The sequence below is a fragment of the Oncorhynchus tshawytscha genome, linkage group LG11 (genome assembly GCF_018296145.1).
Source record: "Oncorhynchus tshawytscha isolate Ot180627B linkage group LG11, Otsh_v2.0, whole genome shotgun sequence".
Lineage (NCBI taxonomy): Eukaryota > Metazoa > Chordata > Actinopteri > Salmoniformes > Salmonidae > Oncorhynchus > Oncorhynchus tshawytscha.
In genome coordinates this window covers 52,628,916-52,651,115 of record NC_056439.1, presented here as the reverse complement: position 1 = coordinate 52,651,115, position 22,200 = coordinate 52,628,916, and the positions used below count along the sequence as shown (strand labels likewise).

Here is a 22,200-nt window from a genome sequence, read left to right as displayed (position 1 = left end):
AGACACGGGAGAGAGAGAGAGGGCAGACACGGGAGACAGAGAGAGGGCAGACACGGGAGACAGAGAGAGGGCAGACACGGGAGAGAGAGAGAGGGCAGACACGGGAGAGAGAGAGAGGGCAGACACGGGAGAGAGAGAGAGGGCAGACACGGGAGAGAGGGCAGACACGGGAGAGAGGGCAGACACGGGAGAGAGGGCAGACACGGGAGAGAGGGCAGACACGGGAGAGAGAGGGCAGACACGGGAGAGAGGGCAGACACGGGAGAGAGGGCAGACACGGGAGAGAGGGCAGACACGGGAGAGAGGGCAGACACGGGAGAGAGAGAGAGGGCAGACACGGGAGAGAGAGAGAGGGCAGACACGGGAGAGAGAGAGAGGGCAGACACGGGAGAGAGAGAGAGGGCAGACACGGGAGAGAGAGAGAGGGCAGACACGGGAGAGAGAGAGAGGGCAGACACGGGAGAGAGAGAGAGGGCAGACACGGGAGAGAGAGAGAGGGCAGACACGGGAGAGAGAGAGAGGGCAGACACGGGAGAGAGAGAGAGGGCAGACACGGGAGAGAGAGAGGGCAGACACGGGAGAGAGAGAGAGGGCAGACACGGGAGAGAGAGAGAGGGCAGACACGGGAGAGAGAGAGAGAGGGCAGACACGGGAGAGAGAGAGAGAGGGCAGACACGGGAGAGAGAGAGAGAGGGCAGACACGGGAGAGAGAGAGAGAGAGAGGGCAGACACGGGAGAGAGAGAGAGAGAGAGGGCAGACACGGGAGAGAGAGAGAGAGGGCAGACACGGGAGAGAGAGAGAGAGGGCAGACACGGGAGAGAGAGAGAGAGGGCAGACACGGGAGAGAGAGAGAGAGGGCAGACACGGGAGAGAGAGAGGGCAGACACGGGAGAGAGAGAGGGCAGACACGGGAGAGAGAGAGGGCAGACACGGGAGAGAGAGAGGGCAGACACGGGGAGAGAGAGGGCAGACACGGGAGAGAGAGAGGGCAGACACGGGAGAGAGAGAGGGCAGACACGGGAGAGAGAGGGCAGACACGGGAGAGAGAGAGGGCAGACACGGGAGAGAGAGAGGGAGACACGGGAGAGAGAGAGGGAGACACGGGAGAGAGAGAGGGAGACACGGGAGAGAGAGAGGGCAGACACGGGAGAGAGAGAGGGCAGACACGGGAGTCATGAAATGGCTCCAAACTATGCATGAACTATGTAGGGAGCCAGCAGTCAGCTGGTATTCTGTCTATAATGGAGTGACCAGCACAGCCCCCGGATCTCAACCCTATTGAGCTGGTATGTCTATAATGGAGTGACCAGCACAGCCCCCGGATCTCAACCCTATTGAGCTGGTATGTCTATAATGGAGTGACCAGCACAGCCCCCGGATCTCAACCCTATTGAGCTGGTATGTCTATAATGGAGTGACCAGCACAGCCCCGGATCTCAACCCTATTGAGCTGGTATGTCTATAATGGAGTGACCAGCACAGCCCCCGGATCTCAACCCTATTGAGCTGGTATGTCTATAATGGAGTGACCAGCACAGCCCCCGGATCTCAACCCTATTGAGCTGGTACAGTGCCTTGCGAAAGTATTCGGCCCCCTTGAACTTCGCGACCTTTTGCCACATTTCAGGCTTCAAACATAAAGATATAAAACTGTATTTTTTTGTGAAGAATCAACAACAAGTGGGAAACAATCATGAAGTAGAACGACATTTATTGGATATTTCAAACTTTTTTAACAAATCAAAAACTGAAAAATTGGGCGTGCAAAATTATTCAGCCCCTTTACTTTCAGTGCAGCAAACTCTCTCCAGAAGTTCAGTGAGGATCTCTGAATGATCCAATGTTGACCTAAATGACTAATGATGATAAATACAACCCACCTGTGTGTAATCAAGTCTCCGTATAAATGCACCTGCACTGTGATAGTCTCAGAGGTCCGTTAAAAGCGCGGAGAGCATCATGAAGAACAAGGAACACACCAGGCAGGTCCGAGATACTGTTGTGAAGAAGTTTAAAGCCAGATTTGGATACAAAAAGATTTCACAAGCTTTAAACATCCCAAGGAGCACTGTGCAAGCGATAATATTGAAAAAGACTGATCAGAGATGCAGCCAAGAGGCCCATGATCACTCTGGATGAACTGCAGAGATCTACAGCTGAGGTGGGAGACTCTGTCCATAGGACAACAATCAGTCGTATATTGCACAAATCTGGCCTTTATGGAAGAGTGGCAAGAGGAAAGCCATTTCTTAAAGATATCCATAAAAAGTGTCATTTAAAGTTTGCCCCAAGCCACCTGGGAGACACACCAAACATGTGGAAGAAGGTGCTCTGGTCAGATGAAACCAAAATTGAACTTTTTGGCAACAATGCAAAACGTTATGTTTGGCGTAAAAGCAACACAGCTCATCACCCTGAACACACCATCCCCACTGTCAAACATGGTGGTGGCAGCATCATGGTTTGGGCCTGCTTTTCTTCAGCAGGGACAGGGAAGATGGTTAAAATTGATGGGAAGATGGATGGAGCCAAATACAGGACCATTCTGGAAGAAAACCTGATGGAGTCTGCAAAAGACCTGAGACTGGGACGGAGATTTGTCTTCCAACAAGACAATGATCCAAAACATAAAGCAAAATCTACAATGGAATGGTTCAAAAATAAACATATCCAGGTGTTAGAATGGCCAAGTCAAAGTCCAGACCTGAATCCAATCGAGAATCTGTGGAAAGAACTGAAAACTGCTGTTCACAAATGCTCTCCATCCAATCTTACTGAGCTCGAGCTGTTTTGCAAGGAGGAATGGGAAAAAATGTCAGTCTCTCGATGTGCAAAACTGATAGAGACATATCCCAAGCGACTTACAACTGTAATCGCAGCAAAAGGTGGCGCTACAAAGTATTAACTTAAGGGGGCTGAAAAATTTTGCACGCCCAATTTTTCAGTTTTTGATTTGTTAAAAAAGTTTGAAATATCCAATAAATGTTGTTCCACTTCATGATTGTGTCCCACTTGTTGTTGATTCTTCACAAAAAAATACAGTTTTATATCTTCATGTTTGAAGCCTGAAATGTGGCAAAAGGTCGCAAAGTTCAAGGGGGCCGAATACTTTCGCAAGGCACTGTATGTCGATAATGGAGTGGCCAGCACAGCCCCCGGATCTCAACCCTATTGAGCTGGTATGTCTATAATGGAGTGGCCAGCACAGCCCCCGGATCTCAACCCTATTGAGCTGGTATGTCTATAATGGAGTGACCAGCACAGCCCCCGGATCTCAACCCTATTGAGCTGGTATGTCTATAATGGAGTGACCAGCACAGCCCCCGGATCTCAACCCTATTGAGCTGGTATGTCTATAATGGAGTGGCCAGCACAGCCCCCGGATCTCAACCCTATTGAGCTGGTATGTCTATAATGGAGTGGCCAGCACAGCCCCGGATCTCAACCCTATTGAGCTGGTATGTCTATAATGGAGTGGCCAGCACAGCCCCTGGATCTCAACCCTATTGAGCTGGTATGTCTATAATGGAGTGGCCAGCACAGCCCCCGGATCTCAACTCTATTGAGCTGGTATGTCTATAATGGAGTGGCCAGCACAGCCCCGGATCTCAACCCTATTGAGCTGGTATGTCTATAATGGAGTGGCCAGCACAGCCCCCGGATCTCAACCCTATTGAGCTGGTATGTCTATAATGGAGTGGCCAGCACAGCCCCCGGATCTCAACCCTATTGAGCTGTTGTGGGAGCAGCTTGACCGTATGGTACATAAGAAGTGCCCATCAAGCCAATCCAACTTGTGGGAGGGCGCTTCAGGAAGCATGGGGTGAAATCTCTTCAGATTACCTCAACAAACTGACAACTAGAATGCTAAAGGTCTGCAAGGCTGTACTTGCTGCAAATGGAGGATTCTTTGACGAAAGCAACGTTTGAAGGACACTATTATTATTTCAACAACAACAACAAATATCATTATTTATAACCTGGTCAACGTCTTGACGAAATCTCCTGTTCATTTTGCAACTCATTTCATGTTTTCATGGAAAACAAGGACATTTCTACGTGACACCAAACTCAAACGGTAGTGTGTATTGGGAGGAGTGTGTGTATTGGGAGGAGTGTGTGTATTGGGAGGAGTGTGTGTATTGGGAGGAGTGTGTGTATTGGGAGGAGTGTATATTGGGAGGAGTGTGTGTATTGGGGAGAGTGTATATTGGGAGGAGTGTGTGTATTGGGAGGAGTGTGTGTATTGGGGAGAGTGTATATTGGGAGGAGTGTGTGTATTGGGGAGAGTGTATATTGGGAGGAGTGTGTGTATTGGGGAGAGTGTGTATTGGGAGGAGTGTGTATTGGGAGGAGTGTGTATTGGGAGGAGTGTGTATAGGGAGGAGTGTGTATATTGGGAGGAGTGTGTATATTGGGAGGAGTGTGTATATTGGGAGGAGTGTGTATATTGGGAGGAGTGTGTATATTGGGAGGAGTGTGTATATTGGGAGGAGTGTGTATATTGGGAGGAGTGTGTATATTGGGAGGAGTGTGTATATTGGGAGGAGTGTGTATATTGGGAGGAGTGCCTTTCCTCAGCCACAGAGTGTTACATGTGCTACAGTACTATCTCACAACTCGATGAAACCTTCACTCTTCACAAGCCCCATACTATTGTAGAGGAGTGGCTAGGACAGACAAGCCCCATACTATTGTAGAGGAGTGGCTAGGACAGACAAGCCCCATACTATTGTAGAGGAGTGGCTAGGACAGACAAGCCCCATACTATTGTAGAGGAGTGGCTGGGACAGACAAGCCCCATACTATTGTAGAGGAGTGGCTGGGACAGGCAAGCCCCATACTATTGTAGAGGAGTGGCTAGGACAGACAAGCCCCATACTATTGTAGAGGAGTGGCTGGGACAGGCAAGCCCCATACTATTGTAGAGGAGTGGCTGGGACAGACAAGCCCCATACTATTGTAAAGGAGTGGCTAGGACAGACAAGCCCCATACTATTGTAGAGGAGTGGCTGGGACAGGCAAGCCCCATACTATTGTAGAGGAGTGGCTAGGACAGACAAGCCCCATACTATTGTAGAGGAGTGGCTAGGACAGGCAAGCCCCATACTATTGTAGAGGTGTGGCGAGGACAGACAAGCCCCATACTATTGTAGAGGAGTGGCTAGGACAGACAAGCCCCATACTATTGTAGAGGAGTGGCTGGGACAGACAAGCCCCATACTATTGTAGAGGAGTGGCTGGGACAGACAAGCCCCATACTATTGTAGAGGAGTGGCTGGGACAGACAAGCCCCATACTATTGTAGAGGAGAGGCTGGGACAGACAAGCCCCATACTATTGTAGAGGAGTGGCTGGGACAGACAAGCCCCATACTATTGTAGAGGAGTGGCTGGGACAGACAAGCCCCATACTATTGTAGAGGAGTGGCTGGGACAGACAAGCCCCATACTATTGTAGAGGAGTGGCTAGGACAGACAAGCCCCATACTATTGTAGAGGAGTAGCTGGGACAGACAAGCCCCATACTATTGTAGAGGAGTGGCTGGGACAGACAAGCCCCATACTATTGTAGAGGAGTGGCTGGGACAGACAAGCCCCATACTATTGTAGAGGAGTGGCTGGGACAGACAAGCCCCATACTATTGTAGAGGAGTGGCTGGGACAGACAAGCCCCATACTATTGTAGAGGAGTGGCTGGGACAGGCAAGCCCCATACTATTGTGGAGGAGAGGACAGGGAAAAGTCATCACATTGCTCAACATTTCTTACCGTTTGTCGTAATTAGTTAAAGTAATGAACTTCCGTTGGACTTTAGCTGCGTATTTTCCTCCATTTTCTTCAAATGTGAAATTGTTATGAAGCCACGCCCATTTTCGGAAGAATTGCATTACGGGCCCTAAAAGCAAGGAAGTAGTGTCCACTGCTTGTATACTTCGTATTTTGGTGAATGTAGTATGACATCTGGGAACTTTTAGCATACTAACTATATCCATACTATGACCAATAAGTATACTATATACTTCATTCACATCACAAATAGTAGGGTTAGTATGAATATTGGAACACAGCTAATGTCTCAGGAAATCACCAAATGTTTTAGAAAGGTGATAAACTGAGATACAGATGTATCCCCCTCTGTCTGTTACACACACTGCAGGATGGTTGCGAAATTACTGACTTCTCTGAAATCCTGGTTGGAAGATTCCCCGAATCAGGAGGGATTTCACAACCCTACTCTGCAGAGACAGACAGACAGACACAGAGAGACAGACAGACAGATACAGAGAGAGGCAGACAGACAGACACAGAGACAGACAGACAGAGGCAGACAGACAGACACAGAGACAGACAGAGGCAGACAGACACAGAGAGACAGACAGACAGCAGACAGACACACAGAGAGACAGCAGACAGACACAGAGAGACAGACAGACACAGAGAGACAGACAGACAGACAGACACAGACAGACAGACACAGAGAGACAGACAGACAGACACAGAGAGACAGACAGACAGCAGACAGACACACAGAGAGACAGCAGACAGACACAGAGAGACAGACAGACACAGAGAGACAGACAGACAGACAGACAGACACAGACAGACAGACAGACACAGAGAGACAGACAGACAGACAGACACAGAGAGACAGACAGACACAGAGAGACAGACAGACAGATAGACAGACACAGACAGACAGACAGACACAGAGAGACAGACAGACAGACAGACAGACACAGAGAGACAGACAGACACAGAGAGACAGACAGACTCACCTAGACATATGATGTGCAGCAGTCCCCAGTGCTCTCCTACCCAGCACACACAGGCCGAAACACAGCAACACCAGGGAAGAGTCCTTCTCACTGTCCAGAGGCTGCAAAGGAGATGAGAATAGAAGGACAGATGGTTAGTTTAGAGAGGAGGGATGGGTTAATTTAGAGAGGAGGGATGGGTTAATTTAGAGAGGGATGGTTAGATTAGAGAGGAGGGATGGATTAATTTAGAGAGGAGGGATGGTTAGATTAGAGAGGAGGGATGGTTAGATTAGAGAGGAGGGATGGATTAATTTAGAGAGGAGGGATGGATTAATTTAGAGAGGAGGGATAGTTAGATTAGAGAGGAGGGATGGATTAATTTAGAGAGGAGGGATGGTTAGATTAGAGAGGAGGGATGGATTCATTTAGAGAGGAGGGATGGATTCATTTAGAGAGGAGGGATGGATTCATTTAGAGAGGAGGGATGGTTAGATTAGAGAGGAGGGATGGTTAGTTTAGAGAGGAGGGATGGTTAGATTAGAGAGGAGGGATGGATTAATTTAGAGAGGAGGGATGGTTAGATTAGAGAGGAGGGATGGATTAATTTAGAGAGGAGGGATGGATTCATTTAGAGAGGAGGGATGGTTAGATTAGAGAGGAGGGATGGTTAGATTAGAGAGGAGGGATGGATTAATTTAGAGAGGAGGGATGGATTCATTTAGAGAGGAGGGATGGATTCATTTAGAGAGGAGGGATGGTTAGATTAGAGAGGAGGGATGGATTCATTTAGAGAGGAGGGATGGTTAGATTAGAGAGGAGGGATGGTTAGATTAGAGAGGAGGGATGGTTAGATTAGAGAGGAGGGATGGTTAGATTAGAGAGGAGGGATGGTTAGATTAGAGAGGAGGGATGGTTAGATTAGAGAGGAGGGATGGTTAGATTAGAGAGGAGGGATGGTTAGATTAGAGAGGAGGGATGGTTAGATTAGAGAGGAGGGATGGTTAGATTAGAGAGGAGGGATGGATTAATTTAGGGAGGGATGGTTAGATTAGAGAGGAGGGATGGTTAGATTAGAGAGGAGGGATGGATTAATTTAGAGAGGAGGGATGGATTCATTTATTTAGGAGGAGGGATGGTTAGATTAGAGAGGAGGGATGGTTAGATTAGAGAGGAGGGATGGATTAATTTAGAGAGGAGGGATGGATTCATTTAGAGAGGAGGGATGGATTCATTTAGAGAGGAGGGATGGTTAGATTAGAGAGGAGGGATGGATTCATTTAGAGAGGAGGGATGGTTAGATTAGAGAGGAGGGATGGTTAGATTAGAGAGGAGGGATGGTTAGATTAGAGAGGAGGGATGGTTAGATTAGAGAGGAGGGATGGTTAGATTAGAGAGGAGGGATGGTTAGATTAGAGAGGAGGGATGGTTAGATTAGAGAGGAGGGATGGTTAGATTAGAGAGGAGGGATGGTTAGATTAGAGAGGAGGGATGGATTAATTTAGAGAGGAGGGATGGATTAATTTAGAGAGGGATGGTTAGATTAGAGAGGAGGGATGGTTAGATTAGAGAGGAGGGATGGTTAGATTAGAGAGGAGGGATGGTTAGATTAGAGAGGAGGGATGGATTAATTTAGAGAGGAGGGATGGATTCATTTAGAGAGGAGGGATGGATTCATTTAGAGAGGAGGGATGGTTAGATTAGAGAGGAGGGATGGATTCATTTAGAGAGGAGGGATGGTTAGATTAGAGAGGAGGGATGGTTAGATTAGAGAGGAGGGATGGTTAGATTAGAGAGGAGGGATGGTTAGATTAGAGAGGAGGGATGGTTAGATTAGAGAGGAGGGATGGATTAATTTAGAGAGGAGGGATGGATTAATTTAGAGAGGGATGGTTAGATTAGAGAGGAGGGATGGTTAGATTAGAGAGGAGGGATGGTTAGATTAGAGAGGAGGGATGGATTAATTTAGAGAGGAGGGATGGATTAATTTAGAGAGGGATGGTTAGATTAGAGAGGAGGGATGGTTAGATTAGAGAGGAGGGATGGTTAGATTAGAGAGGAGGGATGGTTAGATTAGAGAGGAGGGATGGTTAGATTAGAGAGGAGGGATGGTTAGATTAGAGAGGAGGGATGGTTAGATTAGAGAGGAGGGATGGTTAGATTAGAGAGGAGGGATGGTTAGATTAGAGAGGAGGGATGGATTAATTTAGAGAGGAGGGATGGATTAATTTAGAGAGGGATGGTTAGATTAGAGAGGAGGGATGGTTAGTTTAGAGAGGAGGGATGGTTAGTTTAGAGAGGAGGGATGGATTAATTTAGAGAGGAGGGATGGTTAGATTAGAGAGGAGGGATGGTTAGTTTAGAGAGGAGGGATGGATTAATTTAGAGAGGAGGGATGGATTAATTTAGAGAGGAGGGATGGTTAGATTAGAGAGGAGGGATGGATTAATTTAGAGAGGAGGGATGGTTAGATTAGAGAGGAGGGATGGATTAATTTAGAGAGGAGGGATGGTTAGATTAGAGAGGAGGGATGGATTAATTTAGAGAGGAGGGATGGTTAGATTAGAGAGGAGGGATGGATTCATTTAGAGAGGAGGGATGGATTAATTTAGAGAGGAGGGATGGATTAATTTAGAGAGGAGGGATGGATTAATTTAGAGAGGAGGGATGGTTAGATTAGAGAGGAGGGATGGATTCATTTAGAGAGGAGGGATGGATTAATTTAGAGAGGAGGGATGGTTAGATTAGAGAGGAGGGATGGTTAGATTAGAGAGGAGGGATGGATTAATTTAGAGAGGAGGGATGGTTAGATTAGAGAGGAGGGATGGTTAGATTAGAGAGGAGGGATGGTTAGATTAGAGAGGAGGGATGGATTAATTTAGAGAGGAGGGATGGTTAGATTAGAGAGGAGGGATGGTTAGATTAGAGAGGAGGGATGGATTAATTTAGAGAGGAGGGATGGTTAGATTAGAGAGGAGGGATGGTTAGATTAGAGAGGAGGGATGGATTAATTTAGAGAGGAGGGATGGATTCATTTAGAGAGGAGGGATGTTAATAGAAGTTGTTTCATCTCTTTATCTTCTTCAGATGTCTCAACTGTGATTCAATTTTCTCACCACAAAAAACACAAAGGACATATTGCCTGAAGGAGAAGTGTGTTTTTTAGTGCTCAAAGACATATTTATAGTAGTACATTTTGAGAATGTGTAGAAATATTTCTGAATAAAGTCATCCAAAGTGCCGGTTCTCACCTTGGCCCGCCGAGAGTTACAATACTGGATCCAGCCCAAGTAGACCTGGCAGAAGGAGTCCCTGGAGATGCCAGCCAGGCGGTGGTCGTAGTCTTGGTCTATGTTGGGGTTAAAGGTCGGGTCCAGGTCCACGTAGTTCCTCTCTCCACAGGCCTTCAGCCCCTCCCTCATTGTCTCATTGGCCAGCCACTCCTCCAGCTTGGTAGAGGCTATTACGTAGTATATGATCCCCTGGAGAGAGGAAGTAGGGAGAAGAGGAAGTAGGTGGAGAGAGGAAGTAGATGGAGAGAGGAAGTAGATGGAGAGAGGAAGTAGATGGAGAGAGGAAGTAGATGGAGAGAGGAAGTAGATGGAGAGAGGAAGTAGATGGAGAGAGGAAGTAGATGGAGAGAGGAAGTAGATGGAGAGAGGAAGTAGATGGAGAGAGGAAGTAGATGGAGAGAGGAAGTAGGGAGAGAGGAAGTAGGGAGAGAGGAAGTAGGGGGAGAGAACAAGTTTAGGAGTTTAGTACCTTTCTCATGGGCAGTAGGAGATTGCATAAGGTTCATCTGTAATAACACCAGATTCGAACCGATAACCTCTCCGGTTAGTTAACCTGCTACGCCAGTGTAGAATAGCTGCAAACAGCAGACTAACAGCCAGGCCTCCCACTCACCTTGACGTAGTAAGTAGTCAGGATGCGTCGGAGGTCAAACACCTGGAGCATGGAGGCAGCGCTGTTGTCCGTGATGCTGTAGCCCTCCAGGACGTACTTGGTGACCAGCACCTCCCAGGCCAGCCAGCGCTGTCCGAAGGCCGCGTTGAAGGAAAGGACATGTGGCAGGTGACCTGGCTCACAGCAGCAGCAGCTCTCGTCCTCCTCCACCCCCTCTGTGATGGCCTCCACCTCCCTCTGCTGGCAGTACGTACCTGGGGGGGGGACAGGATGGCTTCATAAACATGCTATAATGCTTCATAAACTCTATAACCTAACAATGACAGGACAGCTTCAGAAACATGCTATAATGCTTCATAAACTCTATAACCTAACAATGACAGGACAGCTTCAGAAACATGCTATAATGCTTCATAAACTCTATAACCTAACAATGACAGGACAGCTTCAGAAACATGCTATAATGCTTCATAAACTCTATAACCTAACAATGACAGGACAGCTTCAGAAACATGCTATAATGCTTCATAAACTCTATAACCTAACAATGACAGGACGGCTTCAGAAACATGCTATAATGCTTCATAAACTCTATAACCTAACAATGACAGGACAGCTTCAGAAACATGCTATAATGCTTCATAAACTCTATAACCTAACCCTAACAATGACAGGACAGCTTCAGAAACATGCTATAATGCTTCATAAACTCTATAACCTAACCCTAACAACGACAGGACAGCTTCAGAAACATGCTATAATGCTTCATAAACTCTATAACCTAACAATGACAGGACAGATTCAGAAACATGCTATGTGAACACTATGATTTAAACGTAAAGGGCCGTTATTCTGACTGGAGATCTGCAGGATGAACTCAAAAGTCTCCCGTTGACAATCAACCAACGATTGAATAAACCAGGCAGAATTGTACTCGTTTCATATCAAGTCAAATCAGGCCCTGAGAGAATTGTAAGAAACCCTCTTCACATCGCGATAAAAAGTGTAGCCACTTCCACAACACCCTGTCTTATTGTCTTATTTCTTCTACAAGACCAAGACTGCGTCAGAAATAAATCTGTCCTTTCTTCCGTTATAGACTTGTTCACTTCCATGACTGTGGAAACTCCCGTCTAGGCCAAGCCTACACCAATCCAATGCTTTTAACGTGTGGGGAGTAGGGAACGAGTGCACACTTCAGGAGGAAGGAGAGCTACTTAGCTAGCAAGTTGAGTTTATTTTGTTTTGACTCCATCCCTCCCTCCTTCCTTCCTGACCTCTGAACTCCAGTCCTCGGAGCTGGAAGGTGACCAGTCCATTGCCGATCTCCACCAGGTGAACCAGGGCGTTGAGGTAGTCTGAAGCCAGGATGAAACAGTCTCCTGTGGTGTAGTTCCCCCAGCGGCCCAGTAACAGGTCTCCACAGAGGCTGTGCTGCAGGGAACGCGTCAGGTGCTCATAGAATATAGAATTCAGGTTGTTGTCGTCAGAACCTGATGGAGGAAAGGAGAAATTAATTTCAACAAAATGGGGGGAAAAAATAATTGCTAACTGTTTCTACAAACTCGTTTTAATTTTCAACCAATATATATGAATCATGTAGCAAACTGAAGGTGAGAAAATCAGCAACTGCTGATAGGAGTACTTTTGGTAATACTCTAGATTAGAGTATTAGATTAGCGATTAGAGTATTATATTAGAGTATTAGAATAGAGATTAGAGTAATAGATTAGAGATTAGATATTTAGATTAGAGTATTAGAGATCAGAGAATTAGATTAGAGTATTAGATTAGAGAAACAGATTAGAGATTTAGATTAGAGTATTACATTAGAGATTAGAGTATTAGATTAGAGTAAGAGTCGAGATTATAGATTTAGATTAGAAATCAGAGAATTAGATCAGAGTATTAGATTAGATATTAGAGAATGATATTAGAGATTTGAGTAATAGATTAGAGATTTAGATTAGAGTAATAGATGAGTATTATATTACAGATTAGAGTAATACCAGTTGATAGATTAGACGAGAAGATCAAATTTAAATGATCGTTTTATGAAATTAAAAGTGAAATCTGAACACTCCCACTTGTCTTTTCCTACCAGCACTGACATGAAGAACATGGGCGGACTAAAACTGACCACCTAGCTATCTGAATATAAATATACTAACTACTGTGGTATGTGGTTGTCCCACCTAGCTATCTGAATATACTAACTACTGTGATATGTGGTCATCTCACCTAGCTATCTGAATATACTAACTACTGTGATATGTGGTTGTCCCACCTAGCTATCTGAATATAAATATACTAACTACTGTGATATGTGGTCATCTCACCTAGCTATATAAATATAATAACTACTGTGATATGTGGTCGTCTCACCTAGCTATCTGAATATAAATATACTAACTACTGTGATATGTGGTTGTCCCACCTAGCTATCTGAATATAAATATACTAACTACTGTGATATGTGGTTGTCCCACCTAGCTATCTGAATATACTAACTACTGTGATATGTGGTCATCTCACCTAGCTATCTGAATATACTAACTACTGTGATATGTGGTTGTCTCACCTAGCTATCTGAATATACTAACTACTGTGATATGTGGTTGTCTCACCTAGCTATCTGAATATACTAACTACTGTGATATGTGGTTGTCCCACCTAGCTATCTGAATATACTAACTACTGTGATATGTGGTTGTCTCACCTAGCTATCTGAATATACTAACTACTGTGATATGTGGTTGTCTCACCTAGCTATCTGAATATAAATATACTAACTACTGTGATATGTGGTTGTCCCACCTAGCTATCTGAATATAAATATACTAACTACTGTGATATGTGGTTGTCTCACCTAGCTATCTGAATATAAATATACTAACTACTGTGATATGTGGTTGTCTCACCTAGCTATCTGAATATAAATATACTAACTACTGTGATATGTGGTCGTCTCACCTAGCTATCTGAATATACTAACTACTGTGATATGTGGTTGTCTCACCTAGCTATCTGAATATAAATATACTAACTACTGTGATATGTGGTCGTCTCACCTAGCTATCTGAATATACTAACTACTGTGATATGTGGTTGTCCCACCTAGCTATCTGAATATACTAACTACTGTGATATGTGGTCATCTCACCTAGCTATCTGAATATACTAACTACTGTGATATGTGGTCATCCCACCTAGCTATCTGAATATACTAACTACTGTGGTTTGTCCCACCTAGCTATCTGAATATACTAACTACTGTGATATGTGGTTGTCCCACCTAGCTATCTGAATATACTAACTACTGTGATATGTGGTTGTCCCACCTAGCTATCTGAATATACTAACTACTGTGATATGTGGTTGTCTCACCTAGCTATCTGAATATACTAACTACTGTGATATGTGGTTCTCACCTAGCTATCTGAATATAAATATACTAACTACTGTGATATGTGGTTGTCCCACCTAGCTATCTGAATATACTAACTACTGTGATATGTGGTTGTCCCACCTAGCTATCTGAATATACTAACTACTGTGATATGTGGTTGTCTCACCTAGCTATCTGAATATAAATATACTAACTACTGTGATATGTAGTTGTCCCACCTAGCTATCTGAATATAAATATACTAACTACTGTGATATGTGGTTGTCCCACCTAGCTATCTGAATATAAATATACTAACTACTGTGATATGTGGTTTGTCTCACCTAGCTATCTGAATATACTAACTACTGTGATATGTGGTTGTCCCACCTAGCTATCTGAATATACTAACTACTGTGATATGTGGTTGTCCCACCTAGCTATCTAAATATAAATATACTAACTACTGTGATATGTGGTTGTCTCATCTAGCTATCTGAATATACTAACTACTGTGATATGTGGTTGTCCCACCTAGCTATCTGAAGATGAATATACTAACTACTGTGATATGTGGTTGTCTCACCTAGCTATCTGAATATACTAACTACTGTGATATGTGGTTGTCCCACCTAGCTATCTGAATATACTAACTACTGTGATATGTGGTTGTCTCACCTAGCTATCTGAATATAAATATACTAACTACTGTGATATGTAGTTGTCCCACCTAGCTATCTGAATATACTAACTACTGTGATATGTGGTTGTCCCACCTAGCTATCTGAATATACTAACTACTGTGATATGTAGTTGTCCCACCTAGCTATCTGAATATACTAACTACTGTGATATGTGGTTGTCCCACCTAGCTATCTGAATATGAATATACTAACTACTGTGATATGTGGTTGTCTCACCTAGCTATCTGAATATAATAACTACTGTGATATGTGGTTGTCTCACCTAGCTATCTGAAGATGAATGAAGTGTAAGTGCCTAAGAGAGGCTGATAAATGACTAACATGTCATGTAAATGCCGAGACAGAGACAGATTCCACCCACCTGGGTTTCTGTCCAGTTGAGAAGCCAGTCTGGTGTTGGAGTGATCCACTCTCTTAGTGCTGCAATAGAGAACAGATCAATCAGAAATTCACTCCGACTGATACTACCAATACACATCTACCAAGAGGAGTAAAATGACTAGACAGAAAGACAGACAGACAGAGAGAGCGACAGAGAGAGCGAGACAAACAGAGAGAGACAGAGAGAGCGACAGAGACACAGAGACAGAGACAGAGAGAGTGACAGAGACACAGAGAGAGCGACAGACACAGAGACAGAGAGAGCGACAGAGAGCGAGAGAGAGAGCGACAGAGACACAGAGACACAGAGACACAGAGACAGAGAGAGTGACAGAGACACAGAGAGAGCGACAAAGACACAGAGAGAGAGCGAGAGAGAGCGACAGAGAGCGAGAGAGAGCGACAGAGACAGAGAGAGCGACAGAGACAGAGCGACAGAGACAGAGAGAGAGAGCGACAGAGACACAGAGAGAGAGAGCGACAGACAAACAGCTAGACAGACAGACAGTGACAGACTAGTATCAGAGAGATCATTGACTACAGACAGTGACAGACTAGTATCAGTGAGATCATTACTTGTAGTCTCTCTCCCAGAACTTGACAGGTCTGACGTAGGAGGTGATGAAGATGGCGCTGCCCAGGAAAGGGTTGAGAGGAGTAGAGAGGACAGCTGACACTACAGCCTGAACAAACAGCATGGCAGAGTCTGGGAGAGAGTGGGGCGTCAAGGAGATTTACACACCTCACATAACCTTAAAAAGATAAATCCGAGATGCATCAAGTCCTACTCTCAGCTAAATTAACATCTATACTATATTCATGACATGATCAACATGAAAAACAAGATTATTCAATAGTGTGTGAGTATCTATTCTCAATTATTTATAGATTTGTAGCCGTTCTGTGGAAAAAGGGGAGAAACCTGTAAAAAAAGGTTGTCCATTCAGACGCGAGTAAATAGTCTTGACAGTAGAGATCACGTGGGAGGTTCATCTGACCACGGTAAAAAACAAAAAGGATACGAGGCACAGCGAAGGGTTGAGCGAAGGCGTGAAAGGCCGACCCCCAGGTGATCTGCCAGGGGGCGATGTAGGTGTATATAAAACACAGCTTGTAGAACAGCTCCCAGAGCTACACAACAGGAGAGAGAGAGAGAGAGAGAGAGAGAGAGGAGTTATTATTATTATTATTAGAGTTAACTTCATATGTACTACACAAAACACTTACATTTGACCGTCCTTACATTTACAGTGAGGGGGAAAAAGTATTTAATCCCCTTGCGGATTTTGTACGTAAATCTACCATTAAAATTATAGACGGATCATTTCTTTGTCAGCGGGCAAACGTACAAAATCAGCAAGAGGGATTAAATACTTTTCTCCTCTCATTGTATTTAACGGGAAAATACACATTGATCAACATTTCTGTACATGTGCCATATTTAGCCAGCCATCTTATTTTCCTATGTGGGTAGGAAGAGGTAGGAAACATACTCTGGTCAGATTTTCTATATTTTAATCCTTATATTATATCTTAAAGAACAGGGCTGTGTTTCATTCTGGCAAGACCTTTCCTTCTCGCTATCCTCGCTAACTCACCCTCCGACTGTCTCTACCCAGTTACCTGCGGTAATGCTGGTCTCTACCCAGTTACCTGCGGTAATGCTGGTCTCTACCCAGTTACCTGCGGTAATGCTTGCACCAAATCCAATCCCATCAAATGTACAAAGTGGAGTAAAAGAGGGCAGAAGGAACATCTTCATGGAATTAAGCACAGTACTTGAGTCAGCGGGAATCGAACCCATGACCCTTGGTGTTGAAAGTGCTCCATACTGGGCCAGCGGTACCGAACCACGCTGGGCCAGCGGTACCGAACCACGCTGGGCCAGCGGTACCGAACCACGCTGGGCCAGCGGTACCGAACCACGCTGGGCCAGCGGTACCGAACCACGCTGGGCCAGCGGTACCGAACCACGCTGGGCCAGCGGTACCGAACCACGCTGGGCCAGCGGTACCGAACCATACTGGGCCAGAGGTACCGAACCATACTGGGCCAGAGGTACTGAACCATACTGAACCATACCGGGCCAGCGGTGCCGAACCATACTGGGCCATACCGGGCCAGCGGTACCGGCCCATACCGGGCCAGCGGTACCGGACCACCGCTGGGCCAGCGGTCCGGTACCGAACCACACTGGGCCAGCGGTGGTACCGAACTATACTGGGCCAGCGGTGGTACCGAACTATACTGGGCCAGCGGTGGTACCGAACTATACTGGGCCAGCGGTACCGAACCAGCATAACTGAACAGCCCAGCAGAAAAAAAAGAGAAAAAAAACTATATGTATGGCTACTGAGCTCGTCTGATGCTTTAAGCACAGATATAAAAAATGAAGACAGAAATTACTAAAGAGGGAGCCAGAGATCAATATACCCCGACCAGCAGAAAAAAACCTGTTCCCTCCTCTTCCTGCTGCTGCCATTTCTACTGTTCCATTTGGAGTGCCAAGTCATGCTACCATTTCTACTGTTCCATTTGGAGTGCCAAGTCATTCTACTGTTCCATTTGGAGTGCCAGGTCATCCTACCATTTCTACTGTTCCATTTGGAGTGCCAAGTCATCCTACCATTTCTACTGTTCCATTTGGAGTGCCAAGTCATCCTACCATTTCTACTGTTCCATTTGGAGTGCCACATCATCCTACCATTTCTACCGTTCCATTTGGAGTGCCAAGTCATCCTACCATTTCTACCGGTCTGCGTGTCAGTAATGATTTTCATCTAATTTATAATAAAGGTCTTCATATGTCAAAATCAATGTCATGTGGTTAATCAATATTAAATCAAAATGATATGAATCTAAAAGTATCTTCTGTTACCAACGATGTAAAAATAGTCTACATAAAAGCCAACGAATAAAAACATGGCAGCCTGCTGCAATCTCCTGCTGAAAATAATGATCCTATAAATCACATTGACTACGCATGGTCTGTCTGGAAGGAACTAGAAACATTGTATCAACTATCAACCTAGTCCAGCCAATGCTCATGCTAGCAAACTGGAAACATTGTATCAAATGTATGGCCTGTCTGGAAGGAACTAGAAACATTGTATCAACTTAGTCCAGCCAAAGCTCATGCTAGAAAACTGGAAACATTGTATCAAATGTATGGCCTGTCTGGAAGGAACTGGAAACATTGTATCAAATGTATGGCCTGTCTGGAAGGAACTGGAAACATTGTATCAACTATCAACCTAGTCCAGCCAATGCTCATGCTAGCAAACTGGAAACATTGTATCAAATGTTCTGGGCCCTCAAGAGTTTCCTGGGCCAGTGAGCTCTGGACAGACAGACACGGCTGTAGGCTATTTGGGTAGGCCCATTTCATGACGTTTCAGAGCATGACATCGTTTCCCCCCTTTCATGCTGAGTGGTTATCGTAAGGGAGAGAGCTGGAAATGTTTTTCAAATAGGCCACGTTGGAGGAACTATTGTCACTCTCAATTGATGTAAAAAAACACACTTTGTTTACTTGCTGTTTGAGGGGATGAAAAAATGACTGAGAAGTTCCACAGTGATGAGTTAAGACAATCAGAAATACTATCAGATCCCCAAATGGGCACATTTATAAGTCTCCATTTGCACACAGGCCTGGTAGACGAGTGTCCCGACACGGGTAGACGAGTGTCCCGACACGGGTAGACGAGTGTCCCGACACGGGTAGACGAGTGTCCCGACACGGGTAGACGAGTGTCCCGACACGGGTAGACTAGTGTCCCGACACGGGTAGACGAGTGTCCCGACACGGGCAGACTAGTGTCCCGACACGGGTAGACTAGTGTCCCGACACGGGTAGACTAGTGTCCTACTTCTATATGTGGAATCAGGTGTGTGTCCTTACTCAAGATTGACAGGAGCGCTCCAAACAAAAAGACAATGAATAAATGGAATGAAATAAACCGAAACTATTTCCTCACAAGCGTAGCCTAGGTTGTTCGCTGTGTAAACAACATGTCCACTCCTACAATGACAACGGTAAGACTGGAATAATAATAATATACTGAATGAATTAACAGAAATGACCATAACCAAACAAACATTGTAGATTAGAAATTATGGTAACAGTAAATTTACTGCTGGTGATACTGATGTGTCATCCCAGCGGCCTCCACAATGGTTTAGTCCACTGAGACGGGCCTCCGCAATGGTTTAGTCCACTGAGACGGGCCTCCGCAATGGTTTAGTCCACTGAGACGGGCCTCCGCAATGGTTTGGGCCTCCGCAATGGTTTAGTCCACTGAGACGGGCCTCCACAATGGTTTAGTCCACTGAGACGGGCCTCCACAATGGTTTAGTCCACTGAGACGGGCCTCCACAATGGTTTAGTCCACTGAGACGGGCCTCCACAATGGACTAGTCCACTGAAACAGGCCTCTATAATGGACTAGTCCACTGAGACGGGCCTCCACAATGGTTTAGTCCACTGAAACAGGCCTCTATAATGGACTAGTCCACTCAGACAGTCGTGAATCAGACGTGTCTGCTGTACCATCGTTGTTGTTGTATACATTAACCACTGCTCGACTAAAACAATCTCAGTCGACCAGCAGCCTAAATCTCAGTCGACCAGCAGCCTAAATCTCAGTCGACCAGCAGCCTAAATCTCAGTCGACCAGCAGCCTAAATCTCGGTCGACCAGCAGCCTAAATCTCGGTCGACCAGCAGCCTAAATCTAGGTCGACCAGCAGCCTAAATCTAGGTCGACCAGCAGCCTAAATCTAGGTCGACCAGCAGCCTAAATCTAGGCCGACCAGCAGCCTAAATCTAGGTCGACCAGCAGCCTAAATCTAGGTCGGCCAGCAGCCTAAATCTAGGTCGACCAGCAGCCTAAATCTCAGTCGACCAGCAGCCTAAATCTAGGTCGACCAGCAGCCTAAATCTAGGTCGACCAAACAAAAATGGACCAGTCGACTAAATGGGGTCGGCTCTACTTGCCCTAATAAAACATCTCCCAGGTATCAGCTCCCTTAGTTCCACTCACCTTGCTGAAAACGATGGACATGAGGAAGAGGTCTAGCAGCAGGGTCTCTGATAGGTTGCGGTAGTCGAAGGTGAAGAAGAGGACGGTGAAGAGTACTGTGATGTACTGGTAGGTGGGGCTGCTGTAGGAGGAACGAAGCAGCTTCAGACCTGCCACTGTTATCATCAACGCTCCAACCCTGTAAAGGAGGGGAGGGAAATGGAGAGGGGGAAAGAGAGAGAAATGGAGAGGGGGAAAAAGAGAGAGAAATGGAGAGGGGGAAAAGAGAGAGAAATGGAGAGGGGGAAAAAGAGAGAGAAATGGAGAGGGGGAAAAAGAGAGAGAAATGGAGAGGGGGAAAAGAGAGAGAAAATGGAGAGGGGAAAAAGAGAGAGAAATGGAGAGGGGGAAAAGAGAGAAAAAAAAGAGAGAAATGGAGAGAGGGAAAAGAGAGAAATGGAGAGAGGGAAAAGAGAGAAATGGAGAGAGGGAAAAGAGAGAAATGGAGAGAGGGAAAAGAGATAAATGGAGAGAGGGAAAAGAGATAAATGGAGAGAGGGAAGAGAGAGAAACGGAGAGAGGGAAAAGAGAGAAATGGAGAGAGGGAAAAGAGAGAAATGGAGAGAGGGAAAAGAGAGAAATGGAGAGAGGGAAAAGAGAGAAATGGAGAGAGGGAAAAGAGATAAATGGAGAGAGGGAAAAGAGAGAAATGGAAAGAGGGAAAAGAGAGAAATGGAGAGAGGGAAAAGAGAGAAATGGAGAGAGGGAAAAGAGAGACATGGAGAGAGGGAAAAGAGAGAAATGGAGAGAGGGAAAAGAGAGAAATGGAGAGAGGGAAAAGAGAGAAATGGAGAGAGGGAAAAGAGATAAATGGAGAGGAAGAGGAAGAGAGAGATAAGAAGAGGGGACTTTATGACTGCATGTTTAACGACCCAGCTGGCAAATGACGTCACTAAAACCAGATTACAACCGTAATCACCTGATTCCAGCTATCTGCTGGTAAACACAGAGAATAGAGAATAGAGCTGGTAAACACAGAGAGATAGAGCTGGTAAACATAGAGAATAGAGAATAGAGCTGGTAAACACAGAGAGATAGAGCTGGTAAACACAGAGAATAGAGAATAGAGCTGGTAAACACAGAGAATAGAGCTGGTAAACATAGAGAATAGAGAATAGAGCTGGTAAACACAGAGAGATAGAGAATAGAGCTGGTAAACACAGAGAGATAGAGAATAGAGCTGGTAAACACAGAGAGATAGAGAATAGAGCTGGTAAACACAGAGAGATAGAGAATAGAGCTGGTAAACACAGAGAGATAGAGAATAGAGCTGGTAAACACAGAGAGATAGAGAATAGAGCTGGTAAACACAGAGAGATAGAGAATAGAGCTGGTAAACACAGAGAGATAGAGAATAGAGCTGGTAAACACAGAGAGATAGAGTATAGAGCTGGTAAACACAGAGAGATAGAGAATAGAGCTGGTAAACACAGAGAGATAGAGTTAATAGAGCTGGTAAACACAGAGAATAGAGCTGGTAAACACAGAGAATAGAGAATAGAGCTGGTAAACACAGAGAGATAGAGAATAGAGCTGGTAAACACAGAGAGATAGAGTTAATAGAGCTGGTAAACACAGAGAATAGAGCTGGTAAACACAGAGAATAGAGAATAGAGCTGGTAAACACGGAGAATAGAGAATAGAGCTGGTAAACACAGAGAATAGAGCTGGTAAACACAGAGAGATAGAGCTGGTAAACACAGAATAGAGAATAGAGCTGGTAAACACATAGAATAGAGCTGGTAAACACAGAGAGATAGAGCTGGTAAACACAGAGAGATAGAGAATAGAGCTGGTAAACACAGAGAGATAGAGAATAGAGCTGGTAAACACAGAGAATAGAATTGGTAAACACAGAGAGATAGAGAATAGAGCTGGTAAACACAGAGAGATAGAGAATAGAGCTGGTAAACACAGAATAGAGCTGGACAAACACAGAGAGATAGAGAATAGAGCTGGTAAACACAGAGAATAGAGCTGGTA

The 22,200-nt window shown here is 45.2% G+C and overlaps 1 protein-coding gene across 1 annotated transcript in view; it reads right to left on the bottom strand.

The window, feature by feature from the left end:
- pcnx1 (pecanex 1) overlaps positions 1 to 22,200 on the bottom strand; it is a 95,665-nt gene that overhangs the window by 10,910 nt on the left and 62,555 nt on the right. Inside the window, exons 21-28 of the mRNA XM_042330320.1 lie at positions 20,179 to 20,356; positions 16,160 to 16,268; positions 15,714 to 15,843; positions 15,118 to 15,176; positions 11,942 to 12,157; positions 10,665 to 10,918; positions 10,010 to 10,240; positions 6,780 to 6,880 (exon numbers count right to left, since the gene is read on the bottom strand). Coding sequence (XP_042186254.1) covers positions 6,780 to 6,880; positions 10,010 to 10,240; positions 10,665 to 10,918; positions 11,942 to 12,157; positions 15,118 to 15,176; positions 15,714 to 15,843; positions 16,160 to 16,268; positions 20,179 to 20,356 — 1,278 coding nt within the window. The remainder of the gene's footprint in view (positions 1 to 6,779; positions 6,881 to 10,009; positions 10,241 to 10,664; positions 10,919 to 11,941; positions 12,158 to 15,117; positions 15,177 to 15,713; positions 15,844 to 16,159; positions 16,269 to 20,178; positions 20,357 to 22,200) is intronic.